Source organism: Spea bombifrons, chromosome 3, assembly GCF_027358695.1.
Source record: "Spea bombifrons isolate aSpeBom1 chromosome 3, aSpeBom1.2.pri, whole genome shotgun sequence".
Classification (NCBI taxonomy): domain Eukaryota; kingdom Metazoa; phylum Chordata; class Amphibia; order Anura; family Pelobatidae; genus Spea; species Spea bombifrons.
Window position 1 is genome coordinate 33,949,921 of NC_071089.1, and position 18,256 is coordinate 33,968,176.

Sequence of the window (18,256 nt, forward strand, 5' to 3'; positions counted from 1 at the left end):
TACCTTTTTTAACTTAGGAGGTATTTTATCAATGCCAGAAATGTTTACAGGCACACAGCAACCTTTTTACTTTTCTTAGTATCAGTAAGAGAGGACACTACCTAGTGAATAGTATATATGAAAGTCATTTAATGTGGACTATAAAGGCTGGCAAGCTCATAGTCCTGTAGCTATAATGGCTTGACAGGTACCAGAATCATTAGCCAGTATGTATATGGCTTTCAGAGTATAGCAGAAATCACAGTTTATTTGGAACTTGAATGCCAAATGTTGTCCACTCATAGGGTATTTGAGATTAAATATAAAGAGACCAGAAATCTCTATATAATAGCTGTAATTGTTTTTTGTATGCAATGTTTTGCTTTGTGTAACATGGTGACCATTTCTCACTTAATCGGGTACACATGGAAAATATATAATTCAAAGATGATGCATTTTTACATGTGGTCCTGACTAAAGAGCCATCTGGTCACAATAGCGTAATGAAAGCAATGCACTCATTATCTTTTATGACATACCAGAGGCAATTTACTATTCACCTGCAATCACACTGAGTTTACTAGTTAGTGACTATAAACCATGAAAATAGGTTTAGGGTATGGCTCTAATGCCGTTATCATCTTATTACATATTGTATGTTATGAGGTTTGATGGCATGCTGTGAAACACACGTTCCTGCTTTAAAAGCTACAAAACTTTTTTCTTTAAAAATTCTGTATCACTGACTATAAATCAAGTTCTCAAGAATTTTTACTGGCCAAAAATTTAAACATGGACTGCTTTGTAGAGCACCGTACAAGGTAAGTTGGGTTTATCAGCACATTCAAAACTGGGTTGTGTGATTTTTTTATGATCTCATTGTCTACAATATTTTGCAATTGTTAAATGAGATTGTGTATAAAAAGTGACCACAATAACATTTAGCAGCTCATTTATACACAGCCCCACTGTATTATTCAATTAACATTAGCTACCACTATCTGTCTTTCCACATATTTTTGTATTATGTGTATATTTAATTGTTTTAGATGGATTCACAGGAACAGCATCCCACACTTATATTGTTTTTTTTTTCCCCTCATGATGGCCATGGACTACAACAGATTGTATACATCAGCCATTGATACATACCTCCTGCAGTCTCTACAGTGATTTAGTATTAAGACCTCAGTAAAAGTCTACAATGTGTTAAAGGAAAACAGGAAAATGTCCTCTATCGGACTCAAAAAATATGATGCAACTGCAACTTTTAAGAGCAATAATCGTATGTAGTTAATAGTGCAAAAATAAAAAATGTTAATTATCTAAGGTGATAATTTATTCTATGTTCAAATGAGCTAAATTGCAAGTCACCAATGAACGGACTATCAAGCTGATCACCCCTAGGCACTAACCTGCACTAAAAATACAAATAATCCAAAACTAAACACCGTTAGAATTTCCTAGACTAACCAATGCTAGGTTCAGAAAGAAAGGACATCAGTTAACTGCTTGTCCTCATCACAAGCTTAACTAACACCCCAATTAACATGAAAAGTGGGGTGGTCGGTTTCTGTTGCATTTTTTATGTTCTATGTTGAAACATTCCAACAAATATCAAATCCAGTTTGAAATCTGTTAAATGTCTTCAATAATTATATTTTATTGTTACATTTTAGTTAGGGTTTCTAGTTACACAAAATTAAGATTTGCACTCCACGATGGTGTCATTCAGGGGAAAACCCTTTAAAGGGGACAAGACAATTTATTAAAAATGTAGCTTGCGCTTTTGGTTTGTAAATGTTATTTTGTGTTAATGTAAGGAGCTATTTTTTGGAGATTAATAATTGATTTATATTTATTACACTGGGGAAGCGGAAATGTGTAACTGAAAGGTAGCAAAACTAGTATTATAGCTAATTTCCTTTCCTGAGTTTATCTCCCATTCTCCTCACTCTACTCTTATAATGACTGCCAGAGCCACCTAAGAAGGACAACAACTTAGTAAAGGGGGCGAAATAACTTAATGAGGAGGAATAATCATGCATATCCTTAGAACAGGAAGTTGAGATGGTTGATCCCATGGTATACAAAAAAGGTAGGTTTCTAATACATTGCATATTTTAATCTGTATACATCATTATATAGATTATATAGAAATGGAAAATATAGTATAATATTCTGGAAATATGACAAATTAATTTTAAGACGTGGCAACATACTGATGGGAAATATAATATATCAAGACTAACACAATGATACTTTAACAGGAAATGGAAAAATACCTCATGAACATGTTTTGGCTATAGATAAATGCTATCCCTGATGCATTTGCATTTAAGTAGTGCACATGTAATGTTGACACAATTCTGATTCTGACAAACATACATCCAATGTAGACCGTGACTGGGTGAAAGCTCCAACAAGTGCATGTTCAAAGGACGACTGTCTGATTTCCACTTGCAGCTAGTAAATAAGCGTGATTGAATTCTGAAGCATCAAACGTTGACAGAGGTTAATGGCAGATGATTTCCATTAAAAACAATGGTAAGTGTTTAGCTTACATGTAAGCAAGCACAGCATGCTTAGGTCATTCTTGCAAGTTAGAAGATAATTCCAAGTTTGGCTTCGTGGCTTATGGGCTTTCACTAAGTGTGGGATCCCATACAACCAGATCAATATGCGTATCAAAGCAGAAAGAACGGAACACAGAGTTCTACTTGGGCTTCTAGAAAGTATTAGAAGCAGCACCAAATATTCACGTTGACACAGTGTTTTTGGTCTGATATTGTCTTGAAGCATGTAGAATAATATATATATATATTTGTCCATTTCAACCCAGTGCTGTTAATCCTTTTATTGCAAGTCAGTTGGATAACCACCAGCTTCTCTACATGCAGATGTTCTGGAAAATATTTAGAACATGGTAGGAACACCAGTAGGTTACCATTTTCCTGGTATGGGCACTCCGCATTCATACCAACCAACATAGTTATGGGGAGTTCCATAGCCAATTTGACCAAACTTCACTGGTTCTTGGATGTAATGCCGGTAATAGCCTGTGAGTTTAAAAAATAATAAGTTTAGTGGCTTTTTTGAAAATTGTAAAATGTTATTTTTTTCCTACAACAGGAAAAGAGTGATATTACAGGGATGATTTTAAACCTATCAACAAAATGCACCCACAAATGCAAGACAAGAGGCTGTTTTATAGAAGTTTTTATAAAAGTACAAAACAAAGCATTTAAAACTAAATTATTGCTTGAGCAGACTGGATGGGCCGAATGGTTCTTATCTGCCATCACTTTCTATTGTCATAGTTTCTGTTGCTTTTGACGCTATGGAGCACCCTCTTCTTCAAACTTTTTCACAATCTTGGTTTCTATGACGGTGTTTTTACATCCTACCTTACTGATTGCACCTTTAGTATCTCCCTTGCCAGTGACTCTTCCTCTCCCCTCTCAACTGTTGTACCCAAAGCTCAGTTCTAAGGCCTCTTCTGTTCTCAGTTTACCTACCTTCCTTGGCTAATTTTTACCATTTTGGCTTTCAGCACAACTTGTATACTGGTGATCTACCTATCATCTCATGATCTCTCTTACTCTCTCTTAACTCTGTTACTAACTGCCTTTCCTCTGTATCTCTGCACAGTTCATAAAATGTAATCTCTTCTTATCCTCGCACCCCCATTTCTAATAGACCTTTAACATTTTCCCTTAGTGCAAATGGTGAAATCATCATCCTGTCCCCACACACTTGCTGCCTGGGTTTCACCAATCTGTGTAAAAAAACTTTTTTTTTTAAGCCTGTTTGAGCAAGACTCTCCCAACCTTTTTGCATAAGTCAAAATAGTTATGCTATGCACTACTTGTTATGTCCTGTTTACCTATTGTACAGTGGTATGGAATGTGATGACGCTATATAAATTCAATAAATAATAATAAATACATTCTGCAAACACTCTAGCACCAAAGGAATCCATGAGTTGAGTGGAATAAGACACAAGTGAAAAGCCTTACTTACCATCAACCATTGGTAGTATGTCTATTTCAGAAAGTGGTCCTGTCCGTCCCTCCATGTATGAATCCACAAATTGACAGTGATCCTCACCTCTTCCCCAACTATCTCCTATGCTGTAAAACGTGTCTGAAAAAAAAAATAACAGACATTATTTTAAATTATTTGCTGCTGCTCAATTGGCCAGTTACAGAGGACACAGCCTCCACAGACTGCATTAAAAGAGCACCTTCAAGACACACCATATCCTGGTGCTCTGTAGTATAAATGGTAGCCATGAATGGGCTGCTGAGGGTGCTGCCTAGAGCAGGGAAAGAGGGATCTGGACCAGAACAACCATATCTCTCAGCTGTTCCACTAGACAGGTGTCTTTGTGATTTAGGGCCTGGCCACAGCCTCCCCTCCAGAGAGGGTCTTTTTCTAGTGTTTTGCATACTCTGTGCTGAGAGCTGGTGCCAGGAGAAGAGATACTGTGTAGGTTGTGCTGGCTGTGCTGGCTTAGCATAGACAAATGTAGTGGGCCAGGGGCAAATTGCCAGAGACATCTTCCCAACAGGCCTGAAGAGCAAGGGTTCACCAGGGAGCCAGATCACCCAATAGGGCAATCTGCCCCTGGTAATGTATTATAGGGGTTTCCCTAGGTCAAGTTACCCTTGGTGGGAATATGCTGCTGAATTCCACACCTGCAATCTGTTTCATTACATCACGGCTGCTAGGCCCAGCAAGTTTGTTTACTTACTAAGAGAGGGAAAGTCAAACATTTAATGTGAACACCCAGGTACATAGCAACCCTACAAGCATTCAGAACTATCCAGAGAAAGAGAATGATTTGTTCAACCCCAGATTCTTCTCCATTCTCTCCCCTTGATTAACTGAACTATAGCTAGGTAAGGGAGCCGATTTAACTCTGCATATGCTGCATAGAAGTATGCATGATGTGACATCATATTCCCCCTTTAATTCCAAAGACCAACGCACTGCAAGGGAGCTGTGACAGAGAGATCTGCCTCCAGTTCCTTCACATCTGAAGAAATAATAATAAAACAGTATCAGCCCTATTTCTGCCACACAGGCCATGCTTTCTTGTGCTGGAACCAAGTTGGCTTTATGGTCCTGGGCATTACCACTAGATAATCAATACATTAGAAATTAAAATAAAAATTTTTTACATTCTTGTCTTACCTCGTAGATTTTCACTTAGGTAAATCTTATACCTCAAGGAATTGCACAGGACAACACCAACAAACTTTCTGTACCATGTTCTCTTGACATATTGTTTGCCATTGCAGCCAGAGAAACTAGAATCATGCTTGAATGCAAAGGGGATCCATATTGGCTCACCACCTTCAAAAAAGAAAATAAAAATAAATAATTTGCTTATTTTGTACAGTCCCAGACTGTTTACCACAGTCTTGTGGTAAACAATTGAGCCGATGGTATTACTTGCCTTCTATTTAGAAAGCAAATTTAACATTAATGCAACCTTGTACCAGACGCAAAGGTCCCTAGTTACGGCTCAAATGGATGGATAGATAGATAGATAGATAGATAGATAGATAGATAGATAGATAGATAGATAGACAGACAGACAGACATATATTACCTGGAGGCCTCACAATAAGTAATGGGTTATCTGCAAAATTAAAGGAAAATAATCAACAGTCACAAATATATTCAAATGTGCAATAATAATAAGTCTCCATTTCTTCAGTGTATACTTATATCAAAGTGTGTACCTGATTCAGTAACAAATGACACAGAGGGGCTCACTGGTCCAAACCCATAGGGATTCTTTGCTTGAATTTTGAAGTAATACCTATAGAGGATAAAAGTGTCATATTATATAAATACAAATACCCAAAGGTTTGTACTGCCAAAAATAATAAATATTGGGGGGTTTTGACATAAAACTAAAATTTGCACACCTAATTTTGCAATTCTCATTACACTCCACCCCCAGCTGTCTCTTCTGAAAGCAAGGAACATACCACAGTATACTTCTTGCACATGCTCAGTAGGTCTACTATTATACTAAATGGGAGATGGGTGCTCATCTTTCATTCAGAAGAATAGTAGACATACTGAGCATGTACAAGAAATTGATGAGGATACCAGCAGCCAATGACATATATGATATCTGAGCATTGAGGTTTTGCTAGCATACATATAATTGTCTTCCTGATTTAAGTAGAGACAGCAATGCAAGTTCTAAAATGACAGCAGACTCATTTGTGTCAGTACCGTATTGGCTCGAATATAGCCCGCACTTTTTTCCCCCACTTTAAGCCTATATTCGGGGTCTAGCCCCCGACGGCCGGGAAATGCAGTCCCGGGCGCCGGGCAGGCAGCGGGGTTAGGATACAGATCCCCCGCAGCAGTGCAGGGGACCTGTATCCTACTCTCGGATGTGCTCAGACAGCCTCCCCTGCCAGCACTTCCCACGGGGGGAGTGCCGGCACGGGAGATTGTCTAAGAGCATCACGCACGCGTTCACCGGCAGCGGCGATGTGCGTAAACAGCCTCCGCTGCCGGCACGTCTGCACGATGTGCTTTAACAATCTCCCTTGCCAGGAATTCCCACGGGGGAGTCCCGGCAAGGGAGATTTTTAAAGTACATCTTGCAGACGTGCCGGCAGCGGAGGTTGTTTCTGCTCGCATCGCCGCTGCCGGTGAACGTCTGCGCGAACAATCTTCCTTGCCGGTACTTCCCACGGCGGAAGTGCCGGCACCGGAAGTTGAATATGTGTTATGTGTAGATGTCCCCCGCTGGCTCCGCAAGACCCCTTGGAGTCTGCAACAGTAAGTCTGGTGGGGGGGGGACATCTTGGGGACAGAGTGGCAGCATATCTCGGGGGGGCAGAGTGGCAGCATATCTCGGGGGGTAGAGTGGCAGCATATCTCGGGGGGGTAGAGTGGCAGCATATCTTGAGGGGGTAGAGTGGCAGCATATCTCGGGGGGGTAGAGTGGCAGCATATCTTGAGGGGGTAGAGTGGCAGCATATCTCGGGGGGGGATAGAGTGGCAGCATATCTCGGGGGGGAGGGGCAGAAACTTTTTTCATTAAAAAAGCACCTAACTTTTAGGGTGCGGCCTATATTCGGGTGCGGCCTATATCCGAGCCAATACGGTAACCAAAGAATGTATACTCCCATTTGCATGCAGTAAACTACATTGGAATCTATGCAAAAAACCTTAAAAATAAATAAAATATATATACAAATTTGAGGGACAATCTTTATAATCACAATTCCTACCAACTAATATTAACACAACACACCAAATTAAGAAATATATTTTACAAGTTCAGTGGCAAAGTGTTTTTTTCTGGACCCAGCATTTGGCGAAAAATGCCAAAATATTTAATATATTTTTCCCTAAAACAGATGTCCACAACATGATTTACTTAGCGTTTTCTCATGTCTTTCCAGTTTTTATCCCCTCTCACTTTTTTTACACAGCTGCATCACACATATACATATTAGTTGTGTTCACTCCTATTGGCAACTTCCCTAAATGTTATTGAACAACAACTCCCATAACCCAAACTAAACAGCTAGAGAAAAGTAGACTGCATTCCTCTCTTTTACAAAACTTGAACAAATTGTAGTGCACAGATGAGAAATGTCTAACTTGACCATTATTTCCCACAAAGTAACTGAATGATTTAATATGAATTTTGCACGATTTGGCAAAAGCATAGCCAAGTCAGGCCAAGTTTACATTATATAATAATATTATTACTGTACATAAGATTTTCTCTGCGTAGCAAATTGTTGGCTGGCTGTTGACTGCTTTATTGTGTTTATCGTTCATCTTATGCTTTACTTCCCATCATTTTTAGAAAAAAACCAATTCAATCATAACTGAAAAACACCTGTTAATTGTAATTTTGACTTGTATTACTTGTTGAAATATTTTTTTTGTGTTATACACCAAAGGCATAATGAGGTCTTTATCCAAATGTTCCTTTATTTGCCAAGATCATTTTCTAACGTTTTATCAGTATACATTTAGTTTGGTCCTTAACTCCTTGAGAACCGGGCTGTTATTTTCTTTTTGTACCTTTCGGGACTGAGGCTGTTTTAACATGTTTGCAGTACTCATAATGAGCTGAAATTTTTCTCTCTTAGACAAATTATACTTTGGGGTTTTTTACAGGACAAGAAGGGCTTTCTTTAGATACCATTATTTAGATCATATCATTTAATTTCTTTTTTAAAAAAATATTGAAAAATAGACTCTAATATTTGTCCTGAGTTTAGAAATGTCCAATGTTTTTTCTTTTTGCACGTTATAGAGCAATAAGCATAGGTAGCATTTTGCTATTTCAAAACCAGTTTTTCCAAATCTGGTAATCCTGCCCTCATGTCCTATTTGGGACATATTTAAAGCCGACCAATTCAATTTACTCTGATCAAATAATACATCTTTCAAAACTAGAAGGTATTGCAAATGGTGGTATTTTAAATATTTCCATGCACTAATTCTACCACCAGCCTTTAGCAGAGTTTGTGGTAGTCATATGTTATGTGTTTTTTACTTCACATTTTACTTCAGGTATGAATTTATAGCTCTTGGCATATGTCACACTATGTGCACTTTGAGTCTTTCTTCCAGACCACCTGAAACTCTCACACGACGCAGCGCTAAAGGTGGCTGTGATGACTATTCTGCACATGCATTCAATTGAATGTATCATCTGCAGGGCAAATAGCTTGAATGCAAAGAATGTTGGATCTACTTACTTTCAAACATAACACCTACATTGTGGCAAACCTTACACAAATTAAAGGACTAGTCAGGTCATAAAAATAAATAGGTGGGGACTCTAGCATTTTTTTTTTTACTTGAAAAACATTTTTTCATCTTCTGTAAAGACTGTAGAAAAGGCCATATGTTTTGTTACAGTTACGTAGCAAAAATTCATTCACAAATGACCTACCTGGCCATTATTTGAGTTCTTCCAAACATCAGAAAAATACTGCTAGAAGCATAGACTTAATATTGAACTTTTGAGTGTCTAAGATACCAGCATATGATCTCTATTTCGGTGTCCAAAATAGATTTGGCCCTAGTGATAGGACAGGGGCACTTTGTGAATAGGTACAAAATTCACACCACTCAAAATCAGAGCTGAATCTAATAGTTACTCCACACACAGTACATAATCATAAATAAACATACAAGTAAACACAACTCCTGCAATCACTGCTAAAATCACAGTTGAAAAGTGAAGATCTGCTTCTTACAAAAATGACTTTTGCTGTTATATTGTGTGAATGTTGAGTGTCCACTTTTTTTTGCTAAACTAAAATTTATAGCACTGAACTTCCTGAAACCTGGTTCTTCCATTAATTTTCATTGTAAAAAACAGATAACAATGATATTGTATCTCCATCATCCGTCTCTATTTGGCAGTGAAAGTGGAATGGATAGACTGTAAGTGTGGGAATGTTGTACTTCCAATATCACAAATTAACTTTAATAGTGACTAAATCCGTCTTCAAATAAATTTCCATCTATTTTATGCTCAGAAGGTTAACTGCTTAACTCTCTGTGTACCAACTATTGAGTTACATGATTTTGAGATAGATGTGGAGTCCATCTAAACGAAGTCAGCAGATGTTGTCATAAATTATCCTAGGAGACCAGCCACACACAGCAGATTTGTCTCCCACTAACTGTTCCAACAGGTGGTGAGCTCTAAATCTATCAAATGTTTTTTTGTTTTTTTTTTGTGAAAATATTTTTTTATTAATTTTGTAAATGGAATACAATTTAGGAGCATACATTTCAGGGTACAAATGTCTCAGAGGAGTAGCTAGAGGTGTAAGCTGCCTGCTTTACAAAGTTCTGGGTATGTTTATATGTCTTCATATATTTTACAAGTCTTCCGGATGCTGTAGGTACATGCCACATGTATTTCCTTTATACAATCCTCTTAATACCTCCCCACCACAATTTTAAGTGAGCTGTAAATCCCAGGGGGAGAGCCAGGTGGGAGAAAAGGGGGGGGATCAGGTCCGGAAACGGCAACCGTCCGTATTACCTGAGTCCCCCGCTGACAAACCGGCACTCCTTTCATCTGATTATCAGAGGTCTGTGAGAGCTCCTCAAAGGAACGGATCTCTTCCGCTTTAATCACTCAGTCCCTCAGGGATGTAGAGGTGGGGCATTCACGTGAGGGGATGAAGAGTTTGGGGGCATTTAGTTAGTGTTTAACTGTAGATTTGTAGTAGTGAGAGATTAGTCCATCGGTGTGATGTAACAGGTAACTTTCTGGTCTAAACAGTGGAGGGTTATCTGTTAATTCTCTAAGAATGTCTCTGATTTGCTCCCAGAATGACTTAATCTAATCTTAACTCATATGTGTAATAGAGTACCTTGTTAAATCTATCAAATGTATTGTATATTACACAATTCTGAGGAATACACCATAGGCCAAGGATAATATCACTGTATGTCTACCATTGCCAATATGTTACTAATATTGTTTATTATGCTATTTGATGCTGTGTGGGCTAGTGCCGCCCTTAATAGCAGCTAGCCCCATACCTGTGTGTGGCTAGCTTCATAACCTCTCCAATGCATCTCCCTCAGAAGAGTGAGCGCTCTTGGTAGCCTGACCTGCCATGTTCCCAGATATGGTAACCTAGGCCAGTTACTCATACAGAAAGGGGTACTCTGGTATTTCACAATCTAAAGTAAAGTCCGTGAGACAATATGCTTCCAACACAGGCACAGTGGAAGAGCAAAGACAATGAGCACCAAAAACTTATGGTTATTAACCCCTTAAGGACAATGGGTGGTCCGAAAACCCATTGAAAACAACGCATTTTGAGCCCGTACATGTACGGGCTTTGTCATTAAGGGGTTAAATAAATGACAAGTATTGAAACAATTTGCTGAACTGTCAATTTGATCATTGGACAAGATATGATACCTTGTGTTGGGCTTCAGGTTTTCTACAGGGAAACTGGTTGCTGCTGCATTTCGAGTCGACCACTTGTTCCTCAGAAAGTCATCATAAGAAGCACTGTAGACCAGGTATCCTGTAAGTGTGACAAGAAACCAAGACTATTATTCTTGGTTATTTCTTATTAGGGTGAAGCATTTGCTGCAGAAAGATAATGACTAAGAACTGAAAAAGAGAGGAATTGCTCTCCATGCAATATATTTTCATAGACCCTATCTCAAGAGCACTTCTTACCTGAACTGTCTCATGTTATTCTCATGCACAGATGTTATATTTTCAATTAGAACAGTGATAGACAAGGGTAGCTCCCCATCTGTATATTGTATGTGAAATATGGTTCTTCAATAGACTACAATGAACCTGTTGGCCACCCCACTTTTGTCCAAACAATATTAATAATGATGCTTTAATATAGATGTGTTATGAACAGGAGTGGCTCTAGGTTTCTAGGGGTTAATGAAAGCAACCCTGCATTGGCATACTTCCACATCTGGAAAGTGTTTTCATGGGAGGTTTATAGATATATAGTTAGGGTCGTAAATACAGTACTGAAAAGCGATGACTAATAAATTCTCAAGTTCATGACTTTCAGAATTTCCTCTTTGGTAATAAAGGTGCATGCAAGTTATTGAAGAGTGCTTCCTATTCTTTGATGTAAGGAAAGGGAAACAGAACCCTTATGAATGCAAACAGCAAGAGGCCAGAACAAGATTAACTATTTGTTATCTTACATTCCAAGTCTTTATCATAATATTATCTACATATGCAGAATAATGTGCATTTCGGTGTTTGGCGATTAGGAAGATTGGTAGAAGATTTCCAATCCACAGAAACCCTACTGTCACTGTGGACTGTCACAGGAAATGAGCACCTTTTATCCAAATTCCCAGAATTTTGACATGTTCCAGATTCCTCTTACATTACATCACATTTGATAACATTCATAAATTACATTTTCTGAAGTTCTGGGTAGACTGAAGAACAGAGATAAGATTATTTTAGCAGTATGACATATATTGGCTAACTTCCACGATTCTTTAAATTAGCTTTTTACTTCATATAGTGATCAGTTAAGCATTTGGTATATTACATTACGAACGGCATATGTTCTGTTTCTTCATACAGAAAAGTGTAAAACAATGTTATGGACACGTGTAAATTCAAAATATAGTACTAAAATTTCAAAAATGAGTGCCCTATTTTTGGCTCAGCACTCTAGTTATAAAAAACTGTGTTCCAATGGCACTTTGTGTTAGCTAATCCAAGTTTCAGTTTAAAAATCAAATTGATCATTAGAAAACTATTTTGCAATTATGTTACTCTCTCTCTCCCTCACTGCCTCTCTCTCTCTCTTTCTTTCCTCTTGCAAAGTGAGAACTGTATTGGTGTTTTCTACATGGTTACTAACCTTCTTGCTGTGGATTTTAAACAATGTTTTTTTGATAATTAACAGGGTTTGTACAATTAGTAGAGGGGTGGCCTATATGTCTATATATAATGGTTTTTTTTTATACTTCTGTGTAGTTTGTCTTGAGGACAGAAATGTCAACATTTCACTTTTTTTGCTATATAAATAAAGGCAAAAAGTCCCATGAGTTATGCTGCTCTTCTGCTTTCCCAGCTTCTATTTGATCAATGGAGGCACCAAAGCATATTTGTTTGTGGATTTGAGCGTGTCACTAACTCCTGGACTCCTGATAGAGTGATAAATTTAATTATATATAGGATTGGTGGTGGAAGGGAGGTATGTTTCTCCTAGATTCCTTTCCTATGTGAAGTAACACCAGAGTCTTCCACCTGCTAGATGATTAATGTAGGTGAATGAGAGGGCGGATATAAAAGGGAAACCAGGCGGGCAGATAGCTCTCTGGCTGAGGACACAGAAAGCCTGTCTGTGGGAGAGACATTTGAGTAAAGTGAGTAAAGGTTGCTGGACATATTATTGTTAAGTTGGCAGAGACAAGCTCTCCAGCTGGTAGTGAGGGATATCCCTTGTATAGTAAGTGCCGGACAGGCAAGGTATTTCTTTTGTTGCTGTGTTGTCATATTTCTTTTGTCTTTGCAACCTTTCTAATAAACCTGACCCTGTGTCAGATTGCACGAATGTACTGCTGTTTGCCTGGTTTGAATGAAGACGGGCACTTGTCCCTTGCCCTCAGCGAGGGGCGATCCCTGACCTATCTCACAATATATATATATATATATATATATATCTTACATGGAATTTTTTCTTAAACAGTAAATTCCATATCACATGTATTGTATTTCAATCAGAGACAGATTATCTAGCATGCTTACTCCTGTGCTTATAGAGCATCTTACCTCCTAGACACAAGACTATGAGCAGGAACAGCAAACCAACTGCGAGTATAGCTGACCATTTTTCAAGCGGTGAATTACTGGCCCATTCATAAAACACCCCTGGGCATTAGTCTACAATTTAATGATGGTAGTATTCAGCAGAAAGTTGCTATTTACATAAACGGTACCTGTGATGAAATCTCCCTTCTTGGGTTTGGCCCAATCTAGAATGACGAAGGAATGGCAGCCTTCTACAGCCACAACAGTGATGTTGTAGGATATATTCTGGGGAGGTAAAACTCCCTCTTTGAAATCCTTAGGTATGATGTCCTCTAAATTTTCTACTTGGAAGTGGTCAAGAGCATCTGTCAGTGAGCAGGGAGTGTTTGGATCTTTACTTATGTATGACACATAAGGTGCTGAAAATATAAATACAGCATATTAAGTCAACAAAAAAGAATACCGAGTGATGTTAGTAGAGAGCGAATACAATGGAATTTTAGCATATTAATAAATATATTTCTTAATACGTCATTGTACACATATGGAGCAATTGTTAACCCCTTAACGTCCATTGCTGGGTCAGGCACGTCATGCAAAACGGTCAGTTAATGACCTATGACGTGCCTGACACGTCATGAGTCTTAAACAAGCTTAGGCAATGTCGAGGCATTCAGCAACACCGAGATCGGCATCATGGGCCATATCTGGCCCCTCTCCATGGGCGTCAAAATCCGCCATACTCTGTATGGCGGCCGACGCCCGTTTTAAACGTTTAGGAGGCGATCAACAATCGCCTCCTAAACTTCAATGGTGTTGCGACACCAAACACTTACCCCAGGACGCATTGTGACCGCTGCGGAGAGCGGTAAAACACAGCCTGGTCCTTAAGGGGTTAAAGATGAATAATATATTACAACTACCCACCTGTGAATCTCTTCTTTCCGGCAACATCATATTCTGACACCAAGTTAGTGCCAAATGATTTAATTTCCGACTCCTCTGTGAAAGATGGTGGTGGTGGTGGTGGTGGTGGTGTTATTTTCACCGGCGGTTGAGTTGTCTTTATTATTTCATAATCTGTATACACAAGCAAATTATGTTTTTACTTGTTACTGTAAGTAACTGTACTATTTTAAAGGAAATACTTTAAAAACACGTATCTTGCCGCCTTTTTAATAACCACAACTGTGATATCAGAAAATACCTTTTTGGCAATTAACATGAAATACATGTTTCATGCAAGCTGTATAACAATATCTTGTTGAGAAAACCATCTTGTAATCATGTGCAGTTTAAAGCATAGGATAGCTATGTAGTCCCTTTAAATGTTGTGTTGCAGGATATGCATTCTTCTTTAGGGAGCCTGTCAGGCACAGTAAACCGTCTCTTTATGTAAAACAATGTCTCTTTATGCAAAACAATGCTGGTTAAGTATAAAATATTACTATGGTCCGATGTTTTATAGCGGTCTTAAGAAAACTTCTTTTTAAACGTTGTACCAAACCACGTTTTAAGCAAATGGAATAATTTTTTTGTGATGACAGTATTTAGCAACCCAAGTTAAACAGTTATTGGTCACTTACGTATGATATCTGCTTCAATTGTATATTTATTATGGGAGATGTAAAGGATGCTTAACTGTCTGTATTCTTTCCAAAGGGGGCTTACCACTCATACAACTAAAACTCCAGCTGTTGGCCAAGCGTTAAACATTGCCTACAACCTACACATCTAATATGAGCAGTTAAATAATAAAACATTTAACAGACGTTGGCTTTTGTCATAAGAACAATAGAGCTCAATGGTTTGCTTTTTTTAATAAAAAACATTTTATAATATATTTTAATAAATGCGACTCTTATGCAAACGGAAATTCATTGTACCTGTAACAGTCTCTGCTGCCTCAGTGGAAACAATAAAATCTTGACCAGAGAAGCTGTCTGTGTAGAGAAAATGAAAAATGTGTGTTGAAACATATTTTATATCTTGAAAAACAGTATTAAAACATTGTTTTTTTTTTAATTAAATGAATCATTGCATCAATGTTTGAATATACGGTATTAGAACACTCATGAATAACTTTCCTTTTCAAAATAAATCTGCTCATGCTGAGGCCCCCCCCCATAGCCCTAATTAATGTTCATCTTGTTTTAACTCATTTCGGTTATTATACTTTATTATCCAAAGTGCTTTCAATTTATAAATGCTAAATCGTATAAGCTATTTTCCAGATAATTTTATCAGTTTAATAAAATCACCCTAAGTGAATACACATTATGAATAAAGTTTACAACCAAGCAAAATTTTGGCTCATCTACAGAAAGTGTTACTTTCAATACCAAGCTGTTAACGTTGAAACCCATACAAAGAAACTAAAAGGGACCTTTTCGTTACCCTACCATACTTGGCTGTTTCCTGGGCACTTCTCTTTTTCACTAAGCAGAGGTAGCAGCCTTTAGCCAGGCCCACTCCCTGCCCACCTTTCCTCCCACTCATGGTTTTCTATGGCTATCCCCACCCATGATGTGCAGGTAAGTCGGCCCAACAAAAGGCTACCCCTGCCTACACAAGCAGTTAACCCTACCCCTAAGAAGCCCTTCTCCCAGAAGAGGAAGATCTTTAGGTAGCCTGCCCGGGGTAACCTGAGAAGCTTCCAGGTATTCATTAAAATGCAACAACAGAAGTGAAAATGATATTTGTGTTAATTGTGTGCATAAATACATGTAATGCAATAGAGTGTAGTTTCCCAGGACAACCTAGTTATTAATACACCAGCTGCGTATACCGGCCAAAGCCAACAGGATTAGAGTCGCGGTCGCATAATAGAAAGCCAGGCAACCTATTAGGCGATCAGGCCTCCTGTTAAAATGGAGATCACAGATGCCTAGTCGTTGCAGTTCTCGATAGATTCCTTCCACACATGCTTAGCAAGCAGAACACTCTTATATGACAATATATCCGGACACCCAACAGTAAGGATGCCAGAGGGGTCGGCTGATGGCCTAGGGCAGTGCCATAGATGAATATATTTCTGCCTCAAGGAGAAGACCGCCATGGACAGTATCAGACACATATGAATAGGTTCTTGTAACTAGAGTAATGCCAGATATTAAACTGACAACTGTTCTGTAGGACCATGTCAATTTTCATTTTACAGATTAAAAAAGAATCACTGATATTAGCTAGTTCATCACTATAAGTAGCACAAAACTCTACATTAAAAATGAGAGGATGGTCAAAAGACCATAGGCCAAAAAAAATTAACGTGTTGTTTTACAAATGTTTTGTTTTACAAATCACAGATGTGTTTAAAATTTTCTACTGCAGAGAAGAAAAATATAATACCTTCTTCATAACAATCAGGCTTGTCATCAGGGCCCATAATAAGGTTTCCTTCCTCATCATATTGTGTGTAAGATCCTGGAGGACAGGTTGGGTATGGGATCTCTTCTGTTGTAGGCACAGTTGTTGGTTCAGTTGTTGGTTCAGGTGTCGTAGTAGTGGTGGTGGTGGTAGGTAATGTGGTGGTTGGGAGCGTGGTTGTAGCTGTGGTGGTTGTTGTGGTAGGAAGAGTTGTTGTCATTCTTGTTGTTGGGATTCTGGTGGTTCTTGCCACTTCAAGACCCCTCAGTGGTCTTCCTCCTAGACTCAGAACTGGTTTATCCTGTGGACTGGCTAATGGTTTACTGAACCTTCCATTTCCAAACAAAGGTAACCCATCAGGGCTGACAACTGGGGTACCCTGTAGGTCTGTCGTTACAAAGAAAAAAAATAGACATGTCTGCGAGTTGAACTCCATTGGCTTTGATTCATTGAGCAATTATTAATTAAAATCTTATATGCATTCATGGCAGAATAGTGCTAGTGAAGTAAGTCCGCTCTGTTAAGCATATTGTATTGCAACATGTAATGTTGTTAATGATAAATGACATAAGGAAACCTGGCACTGAGTGAGAAGGTTGGAAAGTATCTTGAAAAACAATGACCTGTAACAACCTGGGGGTGGTGGATAGATTAAAAGGACACTCCAGCCATCATATGCCGTGCTGCATGTTACCTTTACGTTTTTGTGTTGTAGTTGCCCCAGTTAAATGTCCTGCAGGATAGGTGCTCGGCCTAATACATATATTTATTTTGGAAGAATGCATATTCACAGAGTTCATTATCGTGTGGAGGTGTCAGGGACACTTAACTGTCCCTTTAATGAAATGTTATCAGAGGGTGTCTAGTAGCTCCAAAAAATAAATAATGGGAACTTAAAGGTAAACAGAATAATGACCTAATGATGGGTAAGAATGAGATAACTATATGCTGGATATCATCTGGTCAGTTAGTCATCTGCTACTTCATAAGAATAGTAATGGTATGGTTTGCATTAGGACGAATAATATTATGGAAATTGAGATTATTGGGAATGATAATTATTGTGTACTTACTTACCAACAATGGTCCTCCCATCTCCTCCTAACTTTATACGAAGAGGTTTTCCGTGAGAATCCTGAAGATATCGTCCTTCAGTATTAAGAACTAATCCACGATTCAGATCTACAACCTAAAATGAAACATATGGCAAATGCCCTTATTTTTATACTATGTCTTTGTAAGAATAATTATGTTAGTAATAAAGTATATAGGATGACCACTTTCTTCAGTACGTTGACATCCATTTTGAAGAAAAAAAAAACATGGCATTACTAGTAACCAGAAACAAAATCACCATTGAAACCGTTAGCAATAGAACAGCCAGATGAAATTTCTTAAAACCAGTATAATTAAAATAAAGTGCATTTTTATTGACTGTTTAGTATAATTATTTATAGCAGTTGTTAAATGTTCCTAGCAACAAATAATAGCAGGTAATTATACATTCCCTGATAGAAGATTAAATTTGCAGTTTGATCCTAACCTAAAGAAAATGTCTTACTGATGTTCTTTAATCATTTTTACAAAGCAAGACCATAACATCTTTATTATCAATAA

The 18,256-nt window shown here is 38.2% G+C and overlaps 1 protein-coding gene across 1 annotated transcript in view; it reads right to left on the minus strand.

Annotated features, from left to right (window-relative positions):
• Window positions 1-1,899: 1,899 nt before the first annotated feature.
• Window positions 1,900-18,256, minus strand: part of FNDC1 (fibronectin type III domain containing 1) — a 56,727-nt gene continuing 40,370 nt past the window's right edge. Inside the window, exons 10-20 of the mRNA XM_053458790.1 lie at window positions 17,717-17,828; window positions 16,622-17,026; window positions 15,160-15,216; window positions 14,201-14,353; window positions 13,462-13,692; window positions 10,940-11,048; window positions 5,733-5,812; window positions 5,600-5,629; window positions 5,179-5,340; window positions 4,003-4,125; window positions 1,900-3,038 (exon numbers count right to left, since the gene is read on the minus strand). Of these exons, the coding sequence (XP_053314765.1) occupies window positions 2,923-3,038; window positions 4,003-4,125; window positions 5,179-5,340; window positions 5,600-5,629; window positions 5,733-5,812; window positions 10,940-11,048; window positions 13,462-13,692; window positions 14,201-14,353; window positions 15,160-15,216; window positions 16,622-17,026; window positions 17,717-17,828 (1,578 nt within the window). The 3' untranslated portion in view covers window positions 1,900-2,922. The remainder of the gene's footprint in view (window positions 3,039-4,002; window positions 4,126-5,178; window positions 5,341-5,599; window positions 5,630-5,732; window positions 5,813-10,939; window positions 11,049-13,461; window positions 13,693-14,200; window positions 14,354-15,159; window positions 15,217-16,621; window positions 17,027-17,716; window positions 17,829-18,256) is intronic.